Below are 26,179 nucleotides of genomic sequence, written 5' to 3' on the forward strand. Positions count from 1 at the left end.
CCCTCAGCGCAACAGTGACCTCAGTGGCGCCGACCCCCTCAGCGCAACAGTGACCTCAGCGGCGCCGACCCCCTCAGCGCAACAGTGACCTCAGCGGCGCCGACCCCCTCAGCGCAACAGTGACCTCAGCGGCGCCGACCCCCTCAGCGCAACAGTGACCTCAGCGGCGCCGACCCCCTCAGCGCAACAGTGACCTCAGCGGCGCCGACCCCCTCAGCGCAACAGTGACCTCAGCGGCGCCGACCCCCTCAGCGCAACAGTGACCTCAGTGGCGCCGACCCCCTCAGCGCAACAGTGACCTCAGTGGCGCCGACCCCCTCAGCGCAACAGTGACCTCAGTGGCGCCGACCCGCTCAGCGCAACAGTGACCTCAGTGGCGCCGACCCCCTCAGCGCAACAGTGACCTCAGTGGCGCCGACCCCCTCAGCGCAACAGTGACCTCAGTGGCGCCGACCCCCTCAGCGCAACAGTGACATCAGCTAAATTTAAAATTGTCTAAATTTGCTATTTATGCATTGTAGACAGTTCTAGATACTTGTAATGGTTTCCCTGCATAAATAGCAACTCCTTAATGTTATGTAGGCCTTCGTATTAACTATCTGAATTACTGTCACTTTCGTACTCCTCATCGGCTAAAAATACTCCTCAAAAATGGTAAGAGGAGTATTTTTACTCTTCCAGAAAAAATGTAGCGCAACCTCTACCCAGGACCCATTCACAGGACATGTTGGGTCCTCCTGAATGAGAGAAATTTTTGTAAAACTCCCCATGATAGATGCCCTAAATACTTAAGATGGATTTTCTAAACCAGACCAAATAGTAAATGAAAATCGAAACTCACCAGGGGAAGGGTTCAGGGCTGTTCTCCAGCAGCATTAGGCATATGCACACTGTGCTGATGAAACAAAGGACCATAAGACGCACCTAGGATTTAGAAGAGGAAAATAAGAAAAAAAAAATAATCAGGCCTTAAATCAAACCCCCAATCCTCATCATATCTCAGATCAGACTCTCAGATCGTATCCCCAAGCCTCATCAGACCTCACATCAGACCCCCATTCCTCATCAGACCTCAGATCAGACATAAAATAAAAGATCTTACCTCTCCTGCTTCGGATGAGATGGCACCTCCACTCGCAACATCCAGCAAGCTTTTCCTGCTCTTCTGCTAGTGCCACGCTGCACTGTGACCTGATGGAGTGCGTCTTGTGGAGCAAAAAATAGGGTAATTCACCTGATATTAATGTATAACTGTCATGGCCTTTTCTGGTGATGATTGTATTTTATATTGGAGGATAAGGATTCATTTTCAATTTATTCCATTTTATTTTCATAGGTTTTAACCCTCCAGAAACAAAAATTCGTACCCCAGATGGCAAAGTTTGGCAGGAAGCTGAATTTCAGAACTTAAGTGTGCAGTTGCATGGCACATTGCCAGCTTCATGCCAGGGTGAGTGTCTGTGGCAGGTGTATTCACAGGAATTATCAGGGAAAGATTGTCATGAGCAGTGTTTGCAGGGAAGGAAAGAAGTTAAGAAATGTCTAAGAAGATGAGTGCTTAGTGTTTCTACAGGAGCATTTAATAAGACGGACAGAGCAAATCATTTTTGAGGTGGGTTATAGATGGGCATTGTGATGTTTTAAGTTAATCTTTACCCACAGAAGGAATTCCGTCCAATGAGAAGTCACAGGCAAAGAGAACATCCAGACCAGTGCGGAAAGTTCAGAGATTGGCAGAAGATGGTGGAGCAAGTCCTGATGGGAAGACTGGTAAAAAGAAATGCATCTTAAGTGTGTTTTATAAATCTGTCTCTAGCTGGAATTTAAAGTGTAATTCTTCATTCTATGAACCTTACAGGACACATAATCAGCACATCGTCATGGAGGGATGGACAGAAATTGATCAAGCAGATCTTAGGCCCTGCACCCAAGGTTGAGAGAGAATCAAAGTCTCAATCTAATGACCGTCAAGCATTGAAAGTGGCCTCATCGACTGATGGTCAGGACGCCAAGAGACCAGGATCAAAAGAGAAAAACACTGACAAAAGGACTGCGCCCAGTGAGCGACAGAAGGAAAAGCGTTCCAAGTCAAGTGAGCGCCTAATACAAGAAAAAGGCCGGTCCAGAGAGGCGCCTAGAGAAGATATTGACAGGCTCATTAAACCAGGTTTGGAAACCACCTGTAGGAATCTTCCTCTTTGTATATTATATTGCTGTAGCTTCTTCCAGTCCCATTTCTTTTAGTGCCCAACCTCCCAGGTCAGATATAGCTTTTAGCCTACAGTTTATCTAGTTTGTTTTAACAAATATAACTTTTTCAATGTAATTTCACCATCATTTTGTAGTGTAGTGGCTTTATTTTATTAGCTTTATATACAAAATGAAAGTGTTTTCACGTAATGCAGCCCTAAGGCCAGTTTCTCACTTGAGTGTAATAAATAATGGAGCGTTGTTGCACCCATAATATGACTTCAGGTCCTGCTTTGACTGCTGGTGAAATGACCTGTACTAGTAGCATCTCAGATTCCTTTAATGCTGTTCTTTTGTGTTATTAGATCCTTACTTGCGGCCTAATTGTGGACCCACATAGTGAAACTGGCCTTAAATAGACTTCATATTTGTGCCATCAATATGAAGAGTACTTATTCTCATCTCAGACAATGGGGGCATATCGCTAGGATATGCCCCCATTGTTTTAGAAGTGCGGGTCCCACCGCTGGGATCCGCACCTATATCGAGAACGGAGCCCCAAAAGTGAAGGAGAGCGTACTGCGCATGCGCAGCCTCCCTCCATTCATTTCTATGGGGCCGCCGAAAATAGCCGAGCGCTGGTTCGGCTATTGCCGCCTGCCCCATAGAAATGAATAGGAGCATGGGCCGCGCATGCGCGGCACACTCCCATTCACTTCTATGGGAGAGGCGGGGATTAGCGCTTGGTGGTGGACCGACCCCGGGAAATCTGTGGTCCTCCAGCCACAACACTCCCTGCTCCGTTCTAGTTATAGGTGCAGGTCCCAGCGGTGGGACCCGCACCTATCAGACAATGATATGCCCCCATTGTCTAAGATGGGAATACCCCTTTAAGCTGTAGCTATTGCCATGAATGGTGTGGACCATATTTACTTTTTAACTTTTTTTTTTTTTTTTCCTTACGTTGTGTGTCTCCTTAAAAAAGACCCCTATTATTAAAACTCTACTTGGTCTAATGTGATCACCAACATCCCTTCTGTCACCAACATCCTGGCAATTAGGGTGATCACCATTGACCTCTGTATATGTAAAAACGAAACCTAAACTTTATGATCGTTCAGGCTACCACCCACTGGAAGTTTACAGTAGGCAACACTTGGGGTCCATTCAGACGTCCACAGTGTGCTGTCCGCATCCGCATTTCCGAAGCGCACTCCCGATCTTCCGGTCCGTGGCTCCGGAAAAAAATAGAACATGTCCTATTCTTGTCCACAATTGCGGACAAGAATAGGCAGTTCTATGGGGGGGGGGGGGCGCCCGGGTGTATTGCGGATCCACAATACACTACGGACGTGTGAATGGACCCTTAAGTGGTAAAACTGACAGTCAAAAACATCAGTTTGTCCTCTTGTCTTTCCATCATTAATTCCATTTCGGGTACCAGCCACGTCTTGATTTTTAATGTTTTTATTGTATGCAGGAAGCTCCTCAAGCCACTCAGATTCACGTCAAGCTCAAAAGTCTACTAGAAGCCAAATGGACACTACAAGCAAAAACAGAAATTCCCACTCTGTGGAGGAGCCCAACCATGAGGATTTGTCTACAGAAGTGAAGAAAGATTTCCTGCCACTTGAAATCAGAGGCATTTTAGACGATCTGCAGTTAGATAGTAGTTTAGATGGTTCAAAGCAAACCCAAAAGAGAAGTCACAGTCCAACCAAAAGGAAGTCTCAGAAGAGACAGGTCTCTGAGGAACCCCACAGTTCTTCTAAAAGGAGACACTATGACTCTGAACAGGTCCGGCTGTATATTATGCGCCAGCAGGAAGAAAGGAAAAAGAAGCAGAATGAGCAGAGAGCGGCTCAGCGGCAGGCAGAGGAACAGAAGAATAAACGCCTGCAAGAGCTTTATCAGAAACAAAGAGAGGCTTTCAGCAAAGCAAAAAATGTTGCACCCGTTTCAAGAGAAAAGGAAACCGAAGAACCAGTTTCAAGCAAATCTGTGGATTTGAATTTACCTCGACCACAGGACACTTATAGCAAATTGCTACTAGGTGAAACTTGGCCTCCACAGACAGAGCAAGGGAAACAGGTAAATTGTCATGCCTGGCCTCAGTCCATTTCAGCTGATTCCACCATAACCTTGCTGTGCCAAGCATGCATTTTTATTTCAGTGGGGAATATGCCACTCCTGGCAGTAGCTTAAAGGGGTTTTCCTGGATTTTAATATTGATGACCTATCCTCAATATCAGATCATCAGGGGTCCTACACCCGGCAACCCCGCCGATCAGCTGTTTGAAGAGAAGGCTGTCCCTGGACGAGCGCTGATTTCGCTTACTTGTTTACCTTTTCGCTGTCGACATTGCAACAGTGAGATGGTCTAATTACGAGAAGCTGTCCCATTCACTTCTATGGGAGGGCTCCTTCCTATTTAAGTGTAATAGAAAGTGAATGGGACGGCTTGTAATTACACTTGCTCGCCGCTGCAATGTCGACAGGGAGCAGGTAAACAATGAAGGGAAGGCAGCACTCGCCCAAGCACAGCTTCCTCTTCAAACAGTTGATCGATGGGGGTGCCAGGTGTCAGACCCCCGCCAATCTCATTTTAATGACCTATGCGGAGGATAGGTAATCAATATTAAAATCCCAAAAACCACTATCTCAAAAGGGAACAATACATGTTAGGGCAGGGATGCCCAACCTGCGGCCCTTCAGCTGTTGCAAAACTAGAAATCCCAGCATGCCCGGACAGCCTACAGCAATCAGAGCAAGTTGGGAGTTGTAGTTTTGCAACAGCTGGAGGGCTGGAGATTGGGCATCCCTGTGTTAGAGGGCAGCCAGCCGGTCCTCTACACGTGAAATTGCTGACGCAGCTTGCATATATTGGTGAGTTCAGACTAGGGCTGGGCGATATGGCCTAAAATCTATATCGCAATATAATTTGAAGCATGTGCGATATAACGATATATCATGATATATTATTTTCTTCTGTATGTGTACAAATTACATGGCCATCATCATCCATGTCCCCCAGCCAGCGCCATCAGCCCCATATCATTGCCACCATCATCATGTCCCCCAGCCAGCACCATCAGCCCCATGCCATAGCCATCCACCCTCCCACCCCCCCGGTAGATTTGGGCCCCTGCTAATATACTTACCTTTCCTGCAGGGTGCATGGCTGGCTGATGGAGTTTGCAGGGGACGGACCGCGTCTTCTTCCCAGCATGTACTGGGAGGGACCTGACATCTCACACAGCGTCAGGCCGCGTGCTGACTATGTGTGCACGCAAGGCCCTGCCCAGTGCAGCGCGGTGCAGAGTCTGGAGGCCACGGAGCAGTGAGTGAGAAGCTTCTTCAATTCACTACCGCTCCGTGGTCACCTACCACGATATGGCGATATAGCTAAAATCTATATCGTTGCCCGAATTTATTGGCGATAATATCATATATCGTTTATATCGCCCACCCCTAGTTCAGACTACTTTTTTGATTTTATATGGTCAACTGCAGTCTTGCAAACTTTAAACACTAACTTTTCTTCTTTTTAAGATTAAACCATTGTATCAGCCTTCTGGTGAATCTGACAAAGAGAACAAGGGCCAAGAGAGACCACCTAGTGCCTCTTCCAGTAGTGACCTCTCTCTCTCTGAGCCTCTACAGCCTCTTCTCAGGTGAGACTTTACACATGCAGTTTGGAAAAACTGAAATTCCTAGTGTTTTTCTTAATCCTTCTTAAAGGGGTTGTCCACGATTTGCTTATTTTTCAAATCCCCACCCTACCTTGCATTTCATGTTAAGGGAACTATGCTTACCTGCCATTCAGGCTTCATGGGTCCTGGGCTGTCTTAACTGCCCTTCCGGTCCCAGCATGTTCACTTTCTGCAAGGACGGGATCACATGCACCGCTGCAGCCGACTGGCCTCAGTGGTTGTTACCTAGTGGCATGTCTCTGCTCAGTCGCATATTGCTTTGGGATACATCACCACTTCGGTGCATGAAGATTATATGCGGGGACTGAAAGTGTAGTGAAGACAGCCCTAGGACCCACGGACCTGGAAAAGAGCGACTGGGAGCAGGCAAGTATAGTTCTCTTCACTGGAACTATACTTAAATTGTGGACAACCCCTTTAAATATTAAAGGCTGACTTTTCATAAGAGAAAAACGCACATACAAAGTTTGGGGCATTTGGTGAGTCATGTAACTTCTATTAGCATACTTATACTCTATCGCCATTAACTTCCTGGGTGCAGTATATACCAGATGCAGAGCATATAAATACATAAACGAACCATAAACACATGGCCTTTACAGAGTGGTAGATTTTTGCCGAAAGAGAGATCGCAATGTCCATGAGGGTTTACAATCGAGGAGGGGAGAGAGAGAGAGATAGTAGGTGGAACTAGTAGCTTATGTAGATAATGTGTGAACCTTTGTTACTTCCCGAATTGGAAAACACAGTGAAATATGTTGGAGCTATTAATATTGTAGACAGGGTGTGTGCAGGTTGTAAGCTTCAGGTTGCTTTTTGAAAGATGTGAGAGAGTCTGGAGTGTCCAGGTAGTTAGGTTCCAAATTTTGTGATCATTATTTTAAAAGAATTTAAAATCCCCAAAAATCATTCCCAATTGAAGTTGATGCTTGTTTGCACATTGATACTCTGCATGCCCTTTTATCCTTCGTATAGGTAATCAGTCTTAGACTAGTGGGGCTGACGCTGGACTTCCCAGCAAATTAGCAGTTTTCAGCAGGTGGAAGCACAACAGTGGACGGAGCTGGACGCAGTAAGGTCTGTCCACTGTATAGTGGCCATGCCGACGTACGACATCTCGGCTCCCAATCTAAGCTGCAGCACGGCCCCTACACAGTGGACGCAGTCTGCTGCTTCCTGATCCATCCACTGTTTAGTTTTCGTCACTGGCAGCTGCCGAAAACTTCTGATTGGTTGGGGGTCCTGGGTGTTGAACCCTCACCGATCTGATATCAATAACCTATCTGGAGGATAGGTCTTCAGTGTCTAAAAGTTGGAATATCTCTTCATAGAAAACACTTGGTAGCAATATGAAACATGAGGACAACTCTTTATTTTATACATTTATGTTCATTTCTTGTAGTTTTTTTATGTTGCTAATGATCTGATGAACTTCATAGCAATGCCTATATCATTTCAGGAGTGACCTTATGGAGGCATACTGTCCTCAACCAGACAAGCTGGCACCAAAGGGCACATTACCTCAATCTCAGTTTCTTGCTCTTCCTAAGGACTTGGAATCTCTGCTCAACCCAAGGAAAAATGCTGTGAATATGTTTCCAGCGAGTCAGAGGACAAATGTACAGTTCAAGACATCCAGTGATTTTAAGAGCAATTTGAATCGTATAGAGTCTTTAAAGGCGACAGCAATGTCTCTGTCGTCTAGAATTGAAAATGAAGCTAAAAAGTTGGCTGGTGGGTCGCTAACCTTGCCAATAGCTTGGTCCTCTGAACCTGACTTAAAACCATTGGTAAGAACAGCATGGCAAAAACCAGACAGTCCTCCAGAAAAAGAGAGCAGAGTGGATGCATTCTCTAATAGGATTCAGAAAATGCTCAGTACATGTTCTAGTCATTTCTCCCAGGATGACCTTCCTGGGGCTAGCCATCTATACAGGAAGCTTCCTGAGGAGTTACCTGCGCACCCGTCTGCTTCACTTGAGAGGTATGATGACAAGGAGGAAAAAAGCAGGGCACAACAACATGAACAGAGCTTGATGCCCTCAGGATCTCAGAGGAAAGCAACCCCTACTCCTAATTCCAGTACTAGCTCCATCAGTGAAGGGCCCATTTTGAGTGAAGACAGCTTCTCTGAAGGAGAAGGTCAACCTAGACACGCATCACTTCTTCCCCCAGCAGAAACTCTTAAAAGTAAGGAGTATTGTATCAAGGATTACAAGTCTTTTGCTCCACTTGCTGAATTCCAGAGGGAAGCCAATAAATATTCTCCACTGGCTTCCAATGTGAGACCTGATTTCCAAGGTTCGTGGGAAGAGTTGACTAAAGGAAGTACTTATAGCGTTATCAATATCTTTACCAGGACTCTACAGCAACAAGGAAGAGGTGAGCGGAGAGGTGCAAGGTTTAAGCATTACCCATTGCTTTACCAAAGAAAGATTTAAAATGTTTGTCTTTTATAGATCTTAATGGATATGAAGAAAATGAGCCAGGTGTCCAGTCTGCATCGTCAGCCGGTAGTCCTCAGAACAGTCTCTCCTATGCTGATGACTTTATTTCATCCCAAGTTAGCGAGTCAGCAACAGATTCTCGGAAAGAGGCTCATCAAAGGTTACTTTTATTCAAGTTTACAATGACATCCCTTGTCTGAAAGGTCAAAGGGCTTCTGTCAGCAGATTTGTAGCTATGAAACGGGCCGATCTACAGTACAGACCAAAAGTTTGGACACACCTTCTCATTCAAAGAGTTTTCTTTATTTTCATGACTATGAAAAATTGTAGATTCACACTGAAGGCATCAAAACTATGAATTAACACATGTGGAATTATATACATAACAAACAAGTGTGAAACAACTGAAAATATGTCATATTCTAGGTTCTTCAAAGTAGCCACCTTTTGCTTTGATTACTGCTTTGCACACTCTTGGAATTGTCTTGATGAGCTTCAAGAGGTAGTTCCCTGAAATGGTTTTCACTTCACAGGTGTGCCCTGTCAGGTTTAATAAGTGGGATTTCTTGCCTTAAATGGGGTTGGGACCATCAGTTGCGTTGAGGAGAAGTCAGGTGGATACACAGCTGATAGTCCTACTGAATAGACTGTTAGAATTTGTATTATGGAAGAAAAAAGCAGCTAAGTAAATAAAAATGAGTGGCCATCATTACTTTTAAGAAATGAAAGTCAGTCAGCCGAAAAATTGGGAAAAACTTTGAAAGTAAGGGCTATTTGACCATGAAGGAGAGTGATGGGGTGCTGCGCCAGATGACTTGGCCTCCACAGTCACCGGACCTGAACCCAATCGAGATGGTTTGGGGTGAGCTGGACCGCAGAGTGAAGGCAAAAGGGCCAACAAGTGCTAAGCATCTCTGGGAACTCCTTCAAGACTGTTGGAAGACCATTTCAGGGGACTACCTCTTGAAGCTCATCAAGTGAATGCCAAGAGTGTGCAAAGCAGTAATCAAAGCAAAAGGTGGCTACTTTGAAGAACCTAGAATATGACATATTTTCAGTTGTTTCACACTTGTTTGTTATGTATATAATTCCACATGTGTTAATTCATAGTTTTGATGCCTTCATAGTGATGAAAATAAAGAAAACTCTTTGAATGAGGTGGTGTGTCCAAACTTTTGGTCTGTACTGTATGCGCATAGGAAGGCATCTGTGTTGGTTCCGTGTTCATACGTGTCCGCATTGCTGAGAAAAATTATGTTTTAATATATGCAAAGGAGCCTTGGGCGAGTTGCTGTTACACTTAGAGGCTCCGCTCTCTCTGGAACTGCCATACCCTCTTCATTTGATTGACAGGGCCAGGTGTGATGACATTTCCACTGCTGTCCCCGTCAATCAAAGTCCAGAGGGTGCGGCAGTTACAGAGAGAACTGAGCCTCTCGATGTAACCTCAAAGCCCCCCATTGCTCCTAGAGGCTGATTTGCATATATTCAAACATCATTTTCCTCAGCAATGCGGGCAGATATGAACATGGGACCAACACAGATGTCTTCAGCTGCCAAGCGCACATGTAACAGGTCAGCTAGTTACATACAGTTGCAAGAAAAAGTATGTGAACCCTTTGGAATGATATGGATTTCTGCACAAATTGGTCATAAAATGTGATCTGATCTTCATCTAAGTCACAACAATAGACAATGTCACAGTCTGCTTAAACTAATAACACATAAAGAATTAAATGTTACCATGTTTTTATTGAACACACCATGTAAACATTCACAGTGCAGGTGGAAAAAGTATGTGAACCCTTGGATTTAATAACTGGTTGAACCTCCTTTGGCAGCAATAACTTCAACCAAACGTTTCCTGTAGTTGCAGATCAGACGTGCACAACGGTCAGGAATAATTCTTGACCATTCCTCTTTACAGAACTGTTTCAGTTCAGCAATATTCTTGGGATGTCTGGTGTGAATCGCTTTCTTGAGGTCATGCCACAGCATCTCAATCAGGTTGAGGTCAGGACTCTGGGCCACTCCAGAAGGTGTACTTTCTTCTGTTTAAGCCATTCTGTTGTTGATTTACTTCTATGCTTTGGGTCGTTGTCCTGTTGCAACACACATCTTCTGTTGAGCTTCAGCTGGTGGACAGATGGCCTTAAGTTCTCCTGCAAAATGTCTTGATAAACTTGGGAATTCATTTTTCCTTCGATGATAGCAATCTGTCCAGGCCCAGACGCAGCAAACCAGCCCCAAACCATGATGCCCCCACCACCATACTTCACAGTTGGGATGAGGTTTTGATGTTGGTGTGCTGTGCCTCTTTATCTCCACACATAGTGTTGTGTGTTTCTTCCAAACAACTCCACTTTGGTTTCATCTGTCCACAGAATATTTTGCCAGTACTGCTGTGGAACATCCAGGTGCTCTTGTGCAAACTGTAAATGTGCAGCAATGTTTTTTTTGGACAGCAGTGGCTTCCTTTTCTCTCCCATTTTCCTTGGGGGACACAGAAGACCTTGGGTATAGCTCAGCTCCCTAGGAGGCGAGACACTAAGTGAAAACTGTTAAGCCCCTCCTCCATCAGCTATACCCTCAGCCTGGAGAGAGAGACTGCCAGTTTTTGCTTAGTGTCCAAGGAGGCAAGACACTCCCTGCTCTGCAGGGCTGCGCCAGTGCTGGTCATCCGCACTGCTGCCTCCCCCACAGAAGGCAAGGTGGACCAGGGCAGCCTAGCTCCCCTGCATCCCGCCAGTGCAAGGGTCGCCTACACGGCAAGTACCTCTTCCAGCGTCCTACCACTACGGTGCCAGTAGCTGAAGGGGGCGACCCTGCTGGAACGGACCGAGGGTGACGACGGCTGATGGTGAGAGAGTGGCTTCTCCAGCCCAACGCCCCCCCCCCCCCCCCCTTCCCCTTACCCGGTCTCCTACGTGACTGACCCCCATACTCGGTAACAGGGGGCATACTCGGGCAGGCTGGCTCCTGGGGTGTCGCAAGGGCTGCAATCCATGCTCCTAGCTCCCCCCCCCCCCCCCTCCTTCCACTCCTGCCCTCTACCTCCATGGGACATTGGCGGTCACCTCACCGCTCCTCCGCGGCAGCCATGGTATAGCCACTCTGCCTCTTTTCACTGCGGCAGGGCCGGGAGGCCCGCGCCAAGCTGCTCCAGACCCTCCTCTGCCCGCCCCTGCAATGGGGATTCACGGGCTCCCAGTCGCCTGACTCTTCCGGCCGCGGGGTGAGCTCCCACGGCCGGCATGTACATGCGTGCGCCTTCTCGCTGCTCTGGGTCCATCCTGACCCCGGCCGACTGTCGGTACTTTCCGGTCGGCCGGGCGCCACAAATTTAGGCCCCGGCTTTGCGGCCTACTAGGCCGCAATTCCGGCCCCTTCTTCTCTGGGCCCCCTGACTCTTCCGACCTGCGGGGTGGGCACCCGCGGCCAGCATGTACATGCGGAAGCCTTCGCGCCGCTCCTGGTCTCTCCAGGTCCCGGCCGACGGCCGGTTGGCCTTAATTGCAGGGGGAGGGACATTCTCCCAGGTGCGAATTCTTCCCGCCTGGGGGTTCCTCCTCCCCCAGGGGATCGCTGCGCCGCCCCCAGGCCCGGATCCCAGTTAACCCTTAGGTACCGGCCATCTCCATGGGCCGGCTCCCGTATAGAGGAGGCCCTCTGAGATCCGGGCCTTCCTCATGGGCCTGTATGGTGGCCCCTTCCTACCTCTCAGAGAGGCTGTGTCATTTTCCCAAAAAATGGACGCTGGACACTGCAGCCTGATCTCGGTAGAGCTGGCCATGTGCATGCCCCCCTTCCATAGGCGGCATGTTGCGCTCCCCGGACACGGCGCTGGCCAAAGTACATGCCCCCTTCCCTGGGAGGAATCTTGCAACCCCCGAGTACAGTGTCGACCGGGTGCATGACCCCTTTCTATAGGCGGAATTCCGCACTCTCACCGGTTACGGTACTGGCCTTGTGCATGACCCCCTTCCTAGCCGGAATACTGCACTTTCACCGGCTACGGTGCTGGCCATGTACACGACCTCCTTCCATAGGCGGAATTCTGCACTCTCACTGGAGGTGCTGGCCACGTGCACAACCTCCTTCCATAGGCGGAATTATGCATGCTCACTGGCTTCGCTGCCGGCCATGGGCATGCCTCCTTTCCTTAGGCGGCATAATGCGCTCACTGCCTGTGGTTGTTTTCTCGCTGGTACGTTGCTGGCCATTTGTATGACCCCCTTTCATCGGCGGGGTGCTTGCACTCTCACTGGATGCGGTGCTGGCCACGTGCATGACCCCCTTCCCTGGGTGGAATACTTGCACTCCCACTGGATGCTGTGCTGGCCATGTGCATGACCGCCCCTCATTCCATAGGCGGAATTTTGCACACTCACGGGACTCAAGGCTGACCTTGTACATGCTGTGCTAGCCTCGTGCATGTCCCCCTTCATTGGCGGGGTAGTTGCACTCTCACGGGATACGGTGTTAGGTGGATTATTACACTATCACTTAATGCGATGGTATCCATGTGCATGTCCCCCTTCCCTAGGCGGACTTCCTGCGTTCCTACTGGATTCAGTGCGGCCATGTGCATGACCCCCTTCTGGGCGTAATATGGTATGCCCTACTTCTCTGAAGTCGGTACTAGTCTTGGGCATCACCCCCTTCTTAGGCGGGCCTTTACACTCTTGCCGAATGCAGTGTTTGCCAGGTGCATATCCCCCTTTTCTAGGCGGACTGCTTGCGTTCCATCGCATACTGTACTAGTCCCTTCCAGGCGGCACTTCTGTAGATACTGTGGGGCTCTCTCGATGGCCCCCTTCCCAGAGTGAATATTTACAGTGGGTGAACATTCATGCGCGCTCTGTGATTTGTATGGGTCGTATATGCCTTCTCTATTTTCATATAGTGCAATACTACTAATTGCCTACTCTTGACATGTGTAATTAATCATGATTAATTACACATGTCAAGAGTAGGCAATTAGTAGTATTGCACTATATGAAAATAGAATCATTAATGCCTCTACATGTGTATGGTATCTCTTTGGAACAAGTGTATATGCCTTCTCCACCCGTAGTTGGGTTGGCATTCTCACTGCTTACGGGGCTGACCGTACGCATGTCCTCCTGCGACATATGTGTTTCTCTTGGGATACGATGCTAGCCACACGCCTTACACTCTTCTCCGAAGAGATCATTCTGCTTTCACCTGGTCCGGACGTGGTCTACTTGCTCTCTGCCTGCACCGAGCTAGGCGGTGCTCATTCTCGGGTTTGGACAGTATTTTGCGGTTCCGCTTGTGGCAGTATCCACCATGCTCGTTGGCCCTTCCACCCGTGGAGTGTTCATGGCTCCTGGATGCGTACCCATTTCGTCCTCCTGCTTTGCTTCCCTGCGCAAGCGGTCTCATGGACGAGAGGGCTGTCTGCAGCGCCCTTCGAATTCTACATTGGCTCTGGCGGGACTACGGTTCCCTCACCTACTACCATTCCCTCCTCTTCGGATGTGGTGTGGTATGAGTTGTTCCTATGGGCGCCTTCTGCACTTTAGTGCCGCTCTGCTGCCAGGTTTGGGTCGTTCTCCTTTAGAGGGTCTCCCAACTTCTCTCGGGTGCTTCGGTTATGCCAGGTCCGGGGGACCTCCACCTTGGGTTCTTCAGGATGTTCGCCTTCTGCGAGGCTGTGAGCCGGGCGACACGGAGTATCGGGTGTTTTGCCTTTGAGCTGTCCTACTCTGACTACCCTGTTACCCACTCCTCCTTTCGGTTAGGAGGGGTTATGCCGGCGTCTGCCTCGACTGCTTCTTCTCGCCGGCTCTGTTTTGGCTCCTGCTCAGGGCATATCCTCCGATGTGGCTTCTGCCCTGGTCAGGCTTCAGAGGCTGTTCCTTCACAGCCCTCTCCTCGGGAGAGTATGGTTGTTGACTTGGATGGTTCCGGAGTTCCTGTTGTTACCTCGGACAGACTCCCTCGTTCACACTAGCTGTACTTGCCGTGTGCCCACTTAACGTGCCTACTGCATTCTGTCCTCACACTTAGGTGACAGGTTGCGTTTTTCCGTTCTAGGTGGGGGTCCTGCTGTAAACTTACCTTCTCGGTAAGTTGACCCCCAGGCTTCAATCTGGGTCTCTACAGTAGTAACGGTAGCGCTTCCGGCACTTACCTTCTATTCCTGCCATATTGGCCCTTAACTGGTAGGCCGTAGTCTCTCACTCCCTGTACTGGTAATCCGTTCGCTCGGGTCTGAGGTAGTGATGGTGCCCTCAATTTATACCTCATCCGTCTCGAGGTTAGTTGCCTTACCCGCCGTTTTTTTGTTCCGCGACTACTATCTTCCTGTTTTACTGGGGGTAGCTGCATTGCGTTCTACAGCAACGCCATCTTCATCCCTTCCTGCTGTTGTCCCTGCTTGAGGACTACTCTTCAGTCAATGATTGTCCTTAAATCTCCCTCACAGGAATGGTAGAACCCCTTCCTCCGGTTGCACCATCGACATGGACTTTAGCCTGACTTGTCCTGGCATCTGTCGGTTACTGGACGGACCCCTTCGGTTCCTTCCGTCCGCTCTTCTACTCCCCCACTCCAGGTGCTACGGGACGAAGTTGCTCGTGGGCCGATGGACCAGCTTTGCTGGACTCTTCCGCCCGTGCTACTGGTCTGCGCCTGATCACGTTGTTTTTTTTCTTCTCTCGCTTGCCTAGGCGATTTCCAGCGAGCTCTCTGGTTTTCGCTCTCAGCCGTGCTTCGTCCAGGATCTATTATCGGACTTGGAGATCTTACCTGCGGTTCTGTGGGAAGCTGGGTGTTCCCCCACTCCGCCTTTCTCTCCCCACGGTTCAGTCCTTTCTCCAGTCCGGCCTGGACCTGGGACTGGGACTCTGTTCCTTGAAGGGTCAAGTGTCGGCGCTATCCATCCTCCTCCGGTATCCCCTGGCCCCTCTCGGGCCTGTCAAGACCTTCATCCACGGGGTGGCTCCTTGGTTCCTCTGAACTGCCCCCCGTTACCGTCCTGGGAACTAAATACTGTGCTCTCGGCGCTCCAAGCTTCCCCCTTCGAGCCGTTACAGAAGATCTCTCTTCTGTCCTGTAGGTCCTGTTCTTCGTAGCCATCATGTCTCTCAGACTGGTGTCTGAATTAGCGGCCTTTTTTTTTCTTGTTCCGAGCCTGTTCTCCATCCCGTCCCTTCCTTCCTTCTGACGGTGGTATCTGCCTTTGTTCTCGACGAGGCCATCGTTCTCCCCTTCCCACCCCTGGAAACGGACACTGCGCTGCTTGGACGTTGTTCGGGCCTTGAAGATTTACTTGGAGATCACCGGCTCCTTTCGGCGCTCGGACTCTTTGTGGTAATGGAAGGTCTGCGCATAGGGTTGCTGGCCTCCAAGGTGGCTTTCGCCCGCTTCATCAATTGGCTATTGTTGAGGTTACCGCACCAGGGGCAAGGTTCCGCCTTTCGGTGTCGCTGCTCATTCCACCAGAGCGGTCAGTGCCTCTTGGGCCCAGAGACATCGGGCTCTGGCTGAACATTTGTGCACGGCGGCCACTGGTCTTTCTTGCATGCCTTTACCAAGTTCTACAGGGTGCATACTCCATGCATCGGCGGATGCTGCCTTGGGCCGCCTGGTTTTTGCAGGTGTCGGTTCCTTGATGCCTACGGGTGCTTCGCCTTGGAGCTGTGGTCCCTCCCCTCTTAGACTGCTCTCGGACGTCCCAAGGTCCCCTGTGTCCCCCAAGGAAAATGGGCGAGTAAACGAGATTTTTGTATAACTTACCAGTAAAATCTTTCTCGCTCTTCCTTGGGGGACACAGCACCCACCCATTCATTTGTTTTTTTTCTACACGGTTAACGACTTGGTTTACCCCGTTGGGTAGTTGGCTGGTTGGTTCCACGTTGTTGGTCATTGCCTTTTCTCACTACTTGGACACTCAACTGGCAATCTCTCTCTCTCCAGGCTGAGGGTATAGCTGCTGGAGGAGGGGATTAACAGTTTTCACTTAGTGTCACACCTCCTAGGGAGCTGAGCTATACCCAAGGTCTCCTGTGTCCCCCAAGGAAGAGTGAGAAAGAGATTTTACTGGTAAGTTATACAAAAATCTCGTTTTTGGTATCCTCCCATTAAATCCGTTCTTGTTTAGTGTTTTATGTATCGTAGATTCGCTAACAGAGATGTTAGCATACGCCAGAGACTTTTGTAAGTCTTTAGCTGACACTCTAGGATTCTTCTTCACCTCATTGAGCAGTCTGCGCTGTGCTCTTGCAGTCATCTTTACAGGATGGCCACTCCTAGGGAGAGTAGCAGCAGTGCTGAACTTTCTCCATTTATAGACAATTTGTCTTACCGTGGACTGATGAACAGCAAGGCTTTTGGAGATACTTTTATAACCCTTTCCAGCTTTATGCAAGTCAACAATTCTTAATTGTAGGTCTGAGAGCTCTTTTATGCGAGGCATCATTCACATCAGGCAATGCTTCTTGTGAAAAGCAAACCCAGAACTGGTGTGTGTTTTTTATAGGGCAGGGCAGCTGTAACCAACACCTCCAATCTCATCTCATTGATTGGACTCCAGTTGGCTGACACCTCACTCCAATTAGCTCTTAGAGATGTCATTAGTCTAGGGGTTCACATACTTTTTCCACCTGCACTGTGAATGTTTACATGGTGTGTTCAATAAAAACATGGTAACATTTAATTCTTTGTGTGTTATTAGTTTAAGCAGACTGTGATTGTCTATTGTTGTGACTTGGATGAAGATCAGATCACATTTTATGACCAATTTGTGCAGAAATCCATATCATTCCAAAGAGTTCATACTTTTTCTTGCAACTGTAGGTACAAATCTGCTGACAGATGGCGTTTAAAGACTATATACACCTTCTGAGGCTTTTTTTAACTGCATTCTACTCATTTTGGGCTACCAATAATTTTTTCAGTTGGTCTTTAAAAATGTTCAGCCGTTTCTGAGATACAAGAGTTCAAATCAGTCTGTGAGCAAGCTTTGTGTTTTCTTTAAATCCCGTCGTCTGACTGCTCATGTGTAGTTCTTATCTTTGATCTCCTGGCACTCTTTTTAGCTCAATTCTTATCAAACTGATAAGTATTTGGCTTAAATAAGTGTTTATGAGGTCATTAGGTCAGAGATAAGAGCACTACATGAGCCGTCAGCTGACAGGATTCAAAGAAAACTTGCAAGCAGCTTTCACACAGACTGAGTTTTATTTATTTTTTATTAATTTTTTTACTCCTGTATCTCAAAAACGGCTGACCATTTTTAATAAAGACCAATAAAAAAAAAAAATTGTCGCCCAAAATGAGTAAAATTCAATCCTAAAAATAAAAATGCCTCCGAAGGCGTACATAGCTTTAAAAGAGGTTGTCCGCTCCTTTTCAAGTGATGACTTATCCTCAGCATGCTGCGCTATTCCCCACATCAAATTTGACAACCTGCTTCTCAAGGAGACTGACGCAGATGTGAATGTAGCCTAGAACCTAGGAAATACAGTCAGTATAGTTCTCATTTAGTTTTCCCAGAGATTGATAATACTTTTTTTTTTCTTATTGCACAGTGAGGATACCAGTGCCTCCAGCGCCAAGGAAGAACTAACTCTTGTGCATTCTAGAAGTGATGTTTCACCACAGTCTTCACGAACTCCCTCTGCTGCTTCATCTCCTTTATCTGCTTCATCTCAGAGAGGCAGCACAAAACGTAAGATTTGCACATGGGCTTCAGAGGTGCACTGTGAAGGGGCAGATCTACTGCAGTTGAAAAACTTTTTTTTTCTTGAGTAAAAAAAAAATAATAACTTCTCTCTTTTGCGATGTAGGAAAGGTTTGGCATAGTAATAACTCTCCGCTCTCTGTGAAAGTGGAGCAAAACTCATCTGGTTCTGAAAACAAAAGCCAAGGGAGCAAACGGACATCTCCAGTTCTGTCTGCTAGCAAAGATCGTTCCGCAGGCTCTGACTCGGATAGCACAATGGGTGACGTTTCTTTTCATTCTATGGCAAGGTGAGAGGCTTAGATTGCAGTTAATCAAGCCCTAAAAGAACAAGGCTGCATTTTATAATTAGGAAATCTTTCCTCTGCTTCTTACTTTTTCCTCTTTGTTACAGCCTCACGTCTGACACTGGAAAAGACTTAAGGAGTCAGCAGCCCAGCTTCAAGGATGTAGGGGGACAAGAGCCACCTCCATCTGGACACCAACTGGGATCGCAAGCACCAATTTCCAGAACAGAAACTGGGCAAAGTACACAGATTATTTTGTTTTTCTTGTACATGTAAACCTTATCCTAAAATGTGTACAACTAGATCAAAGGTTGAACTTTGTAACCCCAGGTCTTCTTTTGAACATGCTATTTTGTGTACTGCAGGTGCTATGCGATTTTCTCCGGCTGGCTTACACCAACGGCTCTCAGCTGAACTCAACTATCTTGGTGCCATGGAGGAATCTGTTCGGCAGCTGTGTGATGTTGAGCGTGTGCGTGGAATTTCTTTGGCGCAACAGGAAACCGTTTCACTTGCCCAAATACTAAAGGTACAATAATATATGTTGGTCACATTTTTAGGGGAAACACTTCAGAAAATGCAATTATACAATTTGTATTCCCAAATGTTTCAAATCTTTCTTGCATACACACGATTTAGAATAGTGGTATCCAAACTGTCACTGTCTAGCTGTTGCAGAGCAACAACTCCCACAATGTGATATGTACAGCGCCATGGAATGAATGGCGCTTTAATAATAAATAATAACAATGTTCTAGCAGACGTATGCTGAGAGTTGTAGTTTCATAACACTGGTTGGAAACCACACCTGTCAGACAAGGTGGCCACCGCTCGGGAGTCAGGTGTATCTTGCAGTTTTCTTGGGTTTATTAAAGGGGTTATCCGGTATTGAATATCCATGACCTATCCTGACCTATCTTGAATTATAGTTGTGCATCATAACTCTTGATTAGTTATTTGACATTTTCATCTTAGTTGTATGTAAAAATAAATAAATAATGTGTTGCATTATATTTATAGGCTCAGCAGCAACGGCATGAACAAAATATGGCAGCACTGAGGCAGCAGGCTGAACAGGAGGCACAAGAAAGCATGAGACAGCTGGAGGAGGCGCGACAGATAGCGGCAAAGGTGACTGCTCATATATTGCGATGAGACGTGATCAGATTGCAGTCTGTAGAAATATCTCTAGTGTAGTGTAAGTAATATTACCATGTGCTGACTTTGTGCTGTTTTTTACTCTCTTCCAGACACAGGCAGAAATGCTGCAACGCTTCCAAAAGTCCAAAGAGCCGTGTGCCACCCAGAATGTGAACAGGCTACACGAGGTGAGCGGGATCCATCAGATTTTATACAAGTTTGTATTCTACTCTGTGCTGATAAACAGTTCTGCTTTCTTGATGTCCTTAATTTCCAAGGAAGGGAGTACATGAGACACTGAGCTTGGGATACAAGATCAGCCTTAGTATGCTTTACAGATGAGATGCTTAGCATGAAAACCACCTGGTTAAAGAGATTTTTCTGGTTTAGGGAATCTTGAGTTGTATAGTGGACACCCTTATTCACGACTGCCGTATATTAGTTAGTGGACAGCTGTCACATAGTCTCCTGCTTTGGAGTACCCTGCATGTTCATGCATTGCATGGACACTGATCTTAAAGGCGTTTGTGTAATGCGTCATTCGCACTGTGATAGCGCTACTGGGAAATTAACACTTGTGACCATGTCACCGCCAAAGCCGGTTATTGGCTGCAGCAGAGCATGTGACCGCGCCCATGCACCGCCGGATGTAAATAGTCTGGGAATTGGAACATGGACATGCCGGATCCAGCACGGAGGACTGGGAAGTATGAATCTTCTACTTACTGAGGCAGGCAGCGGGAATTAGATTTAAAAAAAAAAAAAAAAAACTTTATTCACAAAGAACTCATTTAAAGGGGTCGTCTCACTTGACGTTTATCATGTAGACAAAGTTAATACAAGACACTTTCTAATGTATTGTGATTGCCCATATTGCTTCCTTTGCTGGCTTGAATAATTTATCCATCACATTATATACTGCTCGTTTCCATGGTTACGACCATCCTACATTCTATCAGTGGTGGTCGTTCTTGCACACTATAGGAAAAGGCGCCAGCTTCTCTAGTGGCTGGTACCATGGGTGTGTGCATAGGCCGGTGCTTTTTCCTATAGTGTGCAAGCACGGCCACCTCTGCTGGATTGCAGGACGGTTGTAACCATGGAAACGAGCAGTGTATAATGTAATGGAAAAATGAATCAAGCCAGCAAAGGAGGCGATATGGCAGTATGCCTTGTATTAATAACTTTCTCCACATGATTAAAGCCATTTGCCAAAGTGAGACAACACATTTAAGGTGAAGGAATTGGATACAGGTTAAGCCTGACCCTAATGGGGTCTGTCTGTTTTCTATATTCTGTCAAGAATAATGTTGTAGACTGCACGATTCTTGCTGTTAAAAATACTGGAAAGGCCAAAGGAAGCACCAGTGGATCCCATTAACACAAATAGTACCAGAACCTTAGGGTGCTAATGATATATTGTCTGGGCATTTACAAACTGGTATGATTTAGTTAATCTTTTTGGTATATAAGTATGTGAAAATATGAGTGGCTTTTAGGTGTCCAAGTTATGTTACATTATTTTTCCTCATATTAGGAGCCAGACCGTGGTTACTTATCTCCAGCCAGCTCAGATCATGCGATTACATCATCAGACCAGGAAAAACAGCAACGTTCCCATGCAGCCAGGTATTTCATACTTTTCTGTGTGTTTTATTTAATTTTTTTTTTTTTAAATCTTGCAACCCTGACAGATAAAATAGCAGGCTGCAGTTTAGAGATTTATTTTTCACACACAAGGATTTTTTTTTTCTTTTCCAGGAAAAAAGGGTCTCGTTCTGCCTCTCCATCTTCTCTACCACCCAGTAGTGTGTCCAGCTTCATAGAGCGATCGCACAGGTACGGTGTGGTCAATTAGGGGCGGGGAGGGCAAATTATCTTCTGTAAACCGAAGTTAAGTTCTTGTCTGTTTTAATGTTTTGCAGTAGCAGTAGTGAGCAGGACAGTCAACCAGCGTCATCAATAAAAGAAGAAACCGCAAGTCACAGGACACTGGGGGAGAGCATCTCTGAGGACCTGCCAACTCCAGACCGGAGTACAACAAAGGACGACGTCAGCTTGTCCATTGATGAAAAAGGTTTGTATAGTTTATGAACTAGACTACTAAAGCTTGGTAATTACAAAGATTTTCATTGACCCTCTTTAATACTCTTTCTCGAAGGTGCAAGTTCTGCAGAACCTAGAAATGAAGATGGCAATGAGGAATTATCGTTCCGTTCCCTGCTTCCCTCTGAAGCCCACCGGCGAGGTAGTTTAGAGAGACAGCGGAGCCGTCGACATGAATCTGATGAAGAAAGTACTCCTGAAAAGGTAAAGCCGAATGACTGCTGAAGAATATAAATGATTGTCCTTTTTTTCCCCCACCTTTTAGTTTAATATTGATATTGTCTTTTACACAGGAGGTTAGTGGTCCTTTTTCCAGTGGGCAGGACAGTTTCTGGAAATTCACCATGGAGATGGTTCGTCAGTACATGCAAGAAGGAGAGATGCGCTCAGCCCACCAAGCTGCCCTTCTCCGTCTTCGTCAGAAAGCACTTAAAGACAAGACAAAAGCAGAACTTGCATGGTTGGAACACCAAAAGAGGTAGAAATAAGCAATTGTTTATCAGGAGAAGTAGTTTTATATAATGAATCGACATACTGTCTTGTATACCCATGTGTGCAGACTGCTAAAAGTGCTTTCAGTTTATGAAATGAGCTGAAAAGCTCTGGGGGTTCATGTTAGTGCGGGTTATAACTGATTTTCCATTATTTGTTCTTTCATCCTGCTGTTGTGCTAGTTATACAACGCATTTATATTGCACCACCACATTTTCAGCATTGTCACTGATTGTGGTGGTAAAGCTGGAAGCTGTGGCCACCACACATATCCCCTGTAGAAGTAATGTGAAGTAAATATTGGCAATAAGTCTTCCATATCGGAGCCACTACCATACAGAGGATGTCCACATTATTCATAAGGGCATATGAGAACAGAATCTCATAACAAGATGTCCTCTGTAATGAGGACGACCCTAGGCCATATAGTGGTGGCCCTATAATAAACTAAGGGGCACATTTATGAAGACCGGCGTTTTAGACTTCATAAACCCCTAAGCTGGTGTTGGATCAACCGAAGTTATGAAGAGGCGCCGGCCCCTTAATGACTTCAGCGGATCCTCTACCAGTTCTAAATGTAAGACCGTTTCCTACCTGTCTTACATTTAGACCATTTTCTACACATGAAACAGGCTTAATAAATGGTAAATGAGACGGGCCTGCCGGCCTATCCCCTTCCCCGCTCCCACCACGACCACTTTTTTAGATCTGGCGTGAGTGGGGAGAAGTTTCTGACTGTGGCGCAATCTGTGCCTGATATACGCCTAATATAGGCATATTTCAGCATCGTAAATGCCCCCCCAGGTGTATTATGCCCTACCTCACTTTCTAGCATTGCCTTTTTTATAGTAAGTTTAAAGAAGTTGAGCAGTCAGTAATATTAATGACCTATTGTTAGTATCGGTGGGGGTCCGACTCTCGCCGATCTGCCGTTTGAAGAGGAGGCAGTGCTCGTGCAAGATTACACTGCATGATGTCTCGACGATGAAGTGTTATTATGAGTGCTTCCATTTACTTGAATGGAACAAGCACTTGTAAATACTCTGCTATGCCGCTGCAAGTGAGACGAGATGCAGTGTAATCTTGAAGAGGAAGTAGCGCTTGCACAAGTGGCTCCTCCCTCTTCAAGCAGGTGATCGGCGGGGGTTCCAGGAGTCAGACCCTCACCGGTCAGATATCGATTGCCTATCCTGAGGATTAGGTCATCATTATTACTGGCTGCACACCCCCTTTAACTTTTAATCTTCACAACTATCCAGTAACCTAAAATATGTTTACATGTGAAACCTGACAATTCGGTGTGCTCTGCAGACGTCTCCGCGATAAAGGGGAGGATGATAAAATGCCCCCTTTAAGGAAGCGGCAGCGTGGCCTTTTGCTGAGACTGCAGCAAGAACAGGTATGGCTGGTATTCAGTTTCCATAGTTGTTTTTAGTTGGTTCTCTACGTGATTTAATGTTTTAAATATCTTCTTCAGGCAGAGATCAAACGTCTACAGGAAGCAAATAAAGCAGCTCGTAGAGAGAGGCAGCTAATCCTGAAACATCAGGAGGAGATTCAGCGCATCCAAAACAGCACCCTGAGGCTCCAGGAGAAACTCAAGTCAGCAGAAAGTGGGCAGCTGGTGAGTCTTCTGCCGGTATATTTTTGTGTCACTTCACGCTATTCCTGTGTACAATGTTCATCTTTATATAGCTAATTTTTATTGATTATAATTATTGTTATTTTATTGATTAGAATTTATTGATTTTCTTGATATATAATTATAAAATATATGTTGGAACAAGTTGTGATAGTGTTGCTTTTTAATGTCACACAGGAGCAACCCAGTGAAGGGGACATTCAGCCTAGTCCTTTAACCAGCCATGATCCCTCCGATGCTGAGAGCCGCAGTCCATCCCCGGTGTCAGTCTCAGGCAGTGAGACTAGCAGTATCATGCAGAAGCTTCGTAAAATGCACAGCCACATGGATGCCAAGTAACTATTTTTTTCTTTTCAGATTTTCTTACTTTGTAGACTATGCATTAGTATAAACTCTTTTGTCATCAGTCATGTACTGTAGGAAGTAGAATTCATTCCCAATATGTGCTTTGCTATGCAGCTGCCATTTTTGGTGACTTTTTGTGCATTTAGCCGTATATTTTCTAGTTTTACACCTGTTTGTAGTTCATGTTTTATTTTACGATCTTCATCTCTCCATCTGAACCTTCTGTTTTTCTGTGCTGTCTCCAGTGCTTTGAATTAATTTCCTTTTCTTATCTTGGGTCCCCTTTCATCATGAAAATGTTCCTGATGTCACTGAAAGTCACAACCTACCATATTAGAAAGCAGCAATATCCATCCCCAATGAGCTACAATTTTTTTTTTATTTGCAACTTCCTTGGCTCTCTCAATTGCATTCTGCTTAAATCCTCCAGGATCCCTACTTGCGGCTTTTTGGCTGTTCCACTCTGTTACTGTCTCACTCTTTCATCTCCTTGGTAAACTCTCGCTCCTTTTCTTGTAGAGACATCTGCCCTGTTCACTGCTTCTTCTCTGTCTTTACGCCCCAGCACTGGGCCTCTCTCAGTGTGTGCTTTCCCAAACTTCACCCCAAATTCCAGCTCTATATCTGCCGCCATCTGCTCAGGTAACGGCACCACTCCCTCTGCTCTCTGCACCGTGTGAGGGGGGAGGGAAGTGCTATCATGAAGACGAATCCTGGGGGCATGACCGTGTGCTGTTGGGTGGGGCTAGTGAAAGCACCGCATGCAATTTTGTCTCTTTCCTCCTCCTCATTTCTCTGCTTGCCATCCCCTCATCCTTCCCTTTCCTGGGTAAGTTGATCCAGAAAGAGGTCTAGGTCTAATTCAGATTTATCCCCAGATTCTTGACAAAGCGGGAACAACAGCTGGTGCAGAGAAGATTGCATGCGCAGGAGCTTCTGGAGTGGAAAAGGAGATTGGATGCTGAAGAGCTGGAAATTAGGCAAATCGAAAAGCAGGCTCTAGCTGCTTGGGATAACCAAAGGGTGAAAAATGGCCAGAGTACTGAGGATCCACAAACTGTTGTAGAAGGTGAGGACTGTGGAAAGTTTACATCACATTAAGGCAGGGTTCACATCACGGTGTATTTTTCCGTTCTTCGGATCCTTTTTTTTTTTTTTTATGCTGTTGACCTACCCTCTGGATAGGTTATCAGTATCTGATCGGTGAGGATCCGACACCTGGGGCCCCTCGCCGATCACCTGTTTTGCCGTACATTGTATAGTGGCTGTGCTTGGTATCGCAGCTCGCCCCCATTTACTTGAATGGGGCTGAGCTGTTCCTAGGCCACAAGACCGATAAACGTGTTGTCGGCATAGGAAAAGCAGAGAGAACGCTGCAGTGTAAAAATCTCGGAAAACCCCTTTAAAGCATCCATATGACATGCATTTTAGCCATTTCCGTCTAAGATGCAGGGCTTTATTTCGCCTAAAATAACAGATCTTGCATGAAACGGCTAAAACAGATGTCATGTGCATAAAGGAGCATAACAGATGCTTAAAATATATGATCCGTTTTCATTATTTTTTTCTGACTGATCAGAAAATGGAAAACTAAAAGGTGATGTGAACTCGGCCATTGTTGTCTGGTTGAGATGCTGGGGCAAATGAATTTGGCTACAAGAAAGCAGCTTTATAGAAACATCCAAATAAATGAAACGCCATGCACATGGGGAATGTATTAACTTTGTACTCCAGTTGGAATATACAAAAGTTGGCCCAACTGCCACTCTGTGACAAATATTGTGACTTTTTTTCCCTGTTCCACCCCTCTTGCCACTTTTATAAAAAGTGACATATATTGGACTGGAAATCTGTGCCAGCTTACCAATTTTTTTATTTTTATGGTGCACGAAAATTTTAACAATTCACCAGTTTAATATTTCTGGCACATCCTAAAGAAGCCAGGTTTGCTATTAAGATTGACGTGCAAAACACAAGTCTAAATACATTCCTCCCCATAGATTTTATATTTATTTTGTGTCAGATTATTCAAAAAAATGATTCAAGCCGGCTTTATTAGCAGTTACTGGAGCTTACCTTTTGTAGACATGTCTCTTAAAAGTCAT

At 46.3% G+C, this 26,179-nt stretch overlaps 1 protein-coding gene across 3 annotated transcripts in view; it reads left to right on the forward strand.

The window, feature by feature from the left end:
- Nucleotides 1-26,179, forward strand: part of CEP350 (centrosomal protein 350) — a 72,648-nt gene that overhangs the window by 27,348 nt on the left and 19,121 nt on the right. Inside the window, exons 7-29 of one of the 3 annotated variants that reach the window (XM_040408473.1) lie at nucleotides 1,337-1,450; nucleotides 1,663-1,770; nucleotides 1,859-2,167; nucleotides 3,671-4,281; nucleotides 5,743-5,864; nucleotides 7,363-8,285; nucleotides 8,363-8,510; nucleotides 17,911-18,050; nucleotides 18,169-18,352; nucleotides 18,457-18,590; nucleotides 18,715-18,878; nucleotides 19,370-19,480; nucleotides 19,600-19,677; nucleotides 21,027-21,118; nucleotides 21,251-21,328; nucleotides 21,415-21,566; nucleotides 21,651-21,799; nucleotides 21,889-22,073; nucleotides 23,399-23,486; nucleotides 23,565-23,711; nucleotides 23,907-24,064; nucleotides 24,594-24,716; nucleotides 24,953-25,143. In XM_040408473.1, coding sequence (XP_040264407.1) covers nucleotides 1,337-1,450; nucleotides 1,663-1,770; nucleotides 1,859-2,167; nucleotides 3,671-4,281; nucleotides 5,743-5,864; nucleotides 7,363-8,285; nucleotides 8,363-8,510; nucleotides 17,911-18,050; nucleotides 18,169-18,352; nucleotides 18,457-18,590; nucleotides 18,715-18,878; nucleotides 19,370-19,480; nucleotides 19,600-19,677; nucleotides 21,027-21,118; nucleotides 21,251-21,328; nucleotides 21,415-21,566; nucleotides 21,651-21,799; nucleotides 21,889-22,073; nucleotides 23,399-23,486; nucleotides 23,565-23,711; nucleotides 23,907-24,064; nucleotides 24,594-24,716; nucleotides 24,953-25,143 — 4,509 coding nt within the window. The remainder of the gene's footprint in view (nucleotides 1-1,336; nucleotides 1,451-1,662; nucleotides 1,771-1,858; nucleotides 2,168-3,670; nucleotides 4,282-5,742; nucleotides 5,865-7,362; nucleotides 8,286-8,362; nucleotides 8,511-17,910; nucleotides 18,051-18,168; nucleotides 18,353-18,456; nucleotides 18,591-18,714; nucleotides 18,879-19,369; nucleotides 19,481-19,599; nucleotides 19,678-21,026; nucleotides 21,119-21,250; nucleotides 21,329-21,414; nucleotides 21,567-21,650; nucleotides 21,800-21,888; nucleotides 22,074-23,398; nucleotides 23,487-23,564; nucleotides 23,712-23,906; nucleotides 24,065-24,593; nucleotides 24,717-24,952; nucleotides 25,144-26,179) is intronic. The other 2 variants (XM_040408475.1, XM_040408474.1) reach the window with 2 other exon arrangements.

This window comes from Bufo bufo, chromosome 9, assembly GCF_905171765.1.
Source record: "Bufo bufo chromosome 9, aBufBuf1.1, whole genome shotgun sequence".
In the NCBI taxonomy this organism is placed as follows: domain Eukaryota; kingdom Metazoa; phylum Chordata; class Amphibia; order Anura; family Bufonidae; genus Bufo; species Bufo bufo.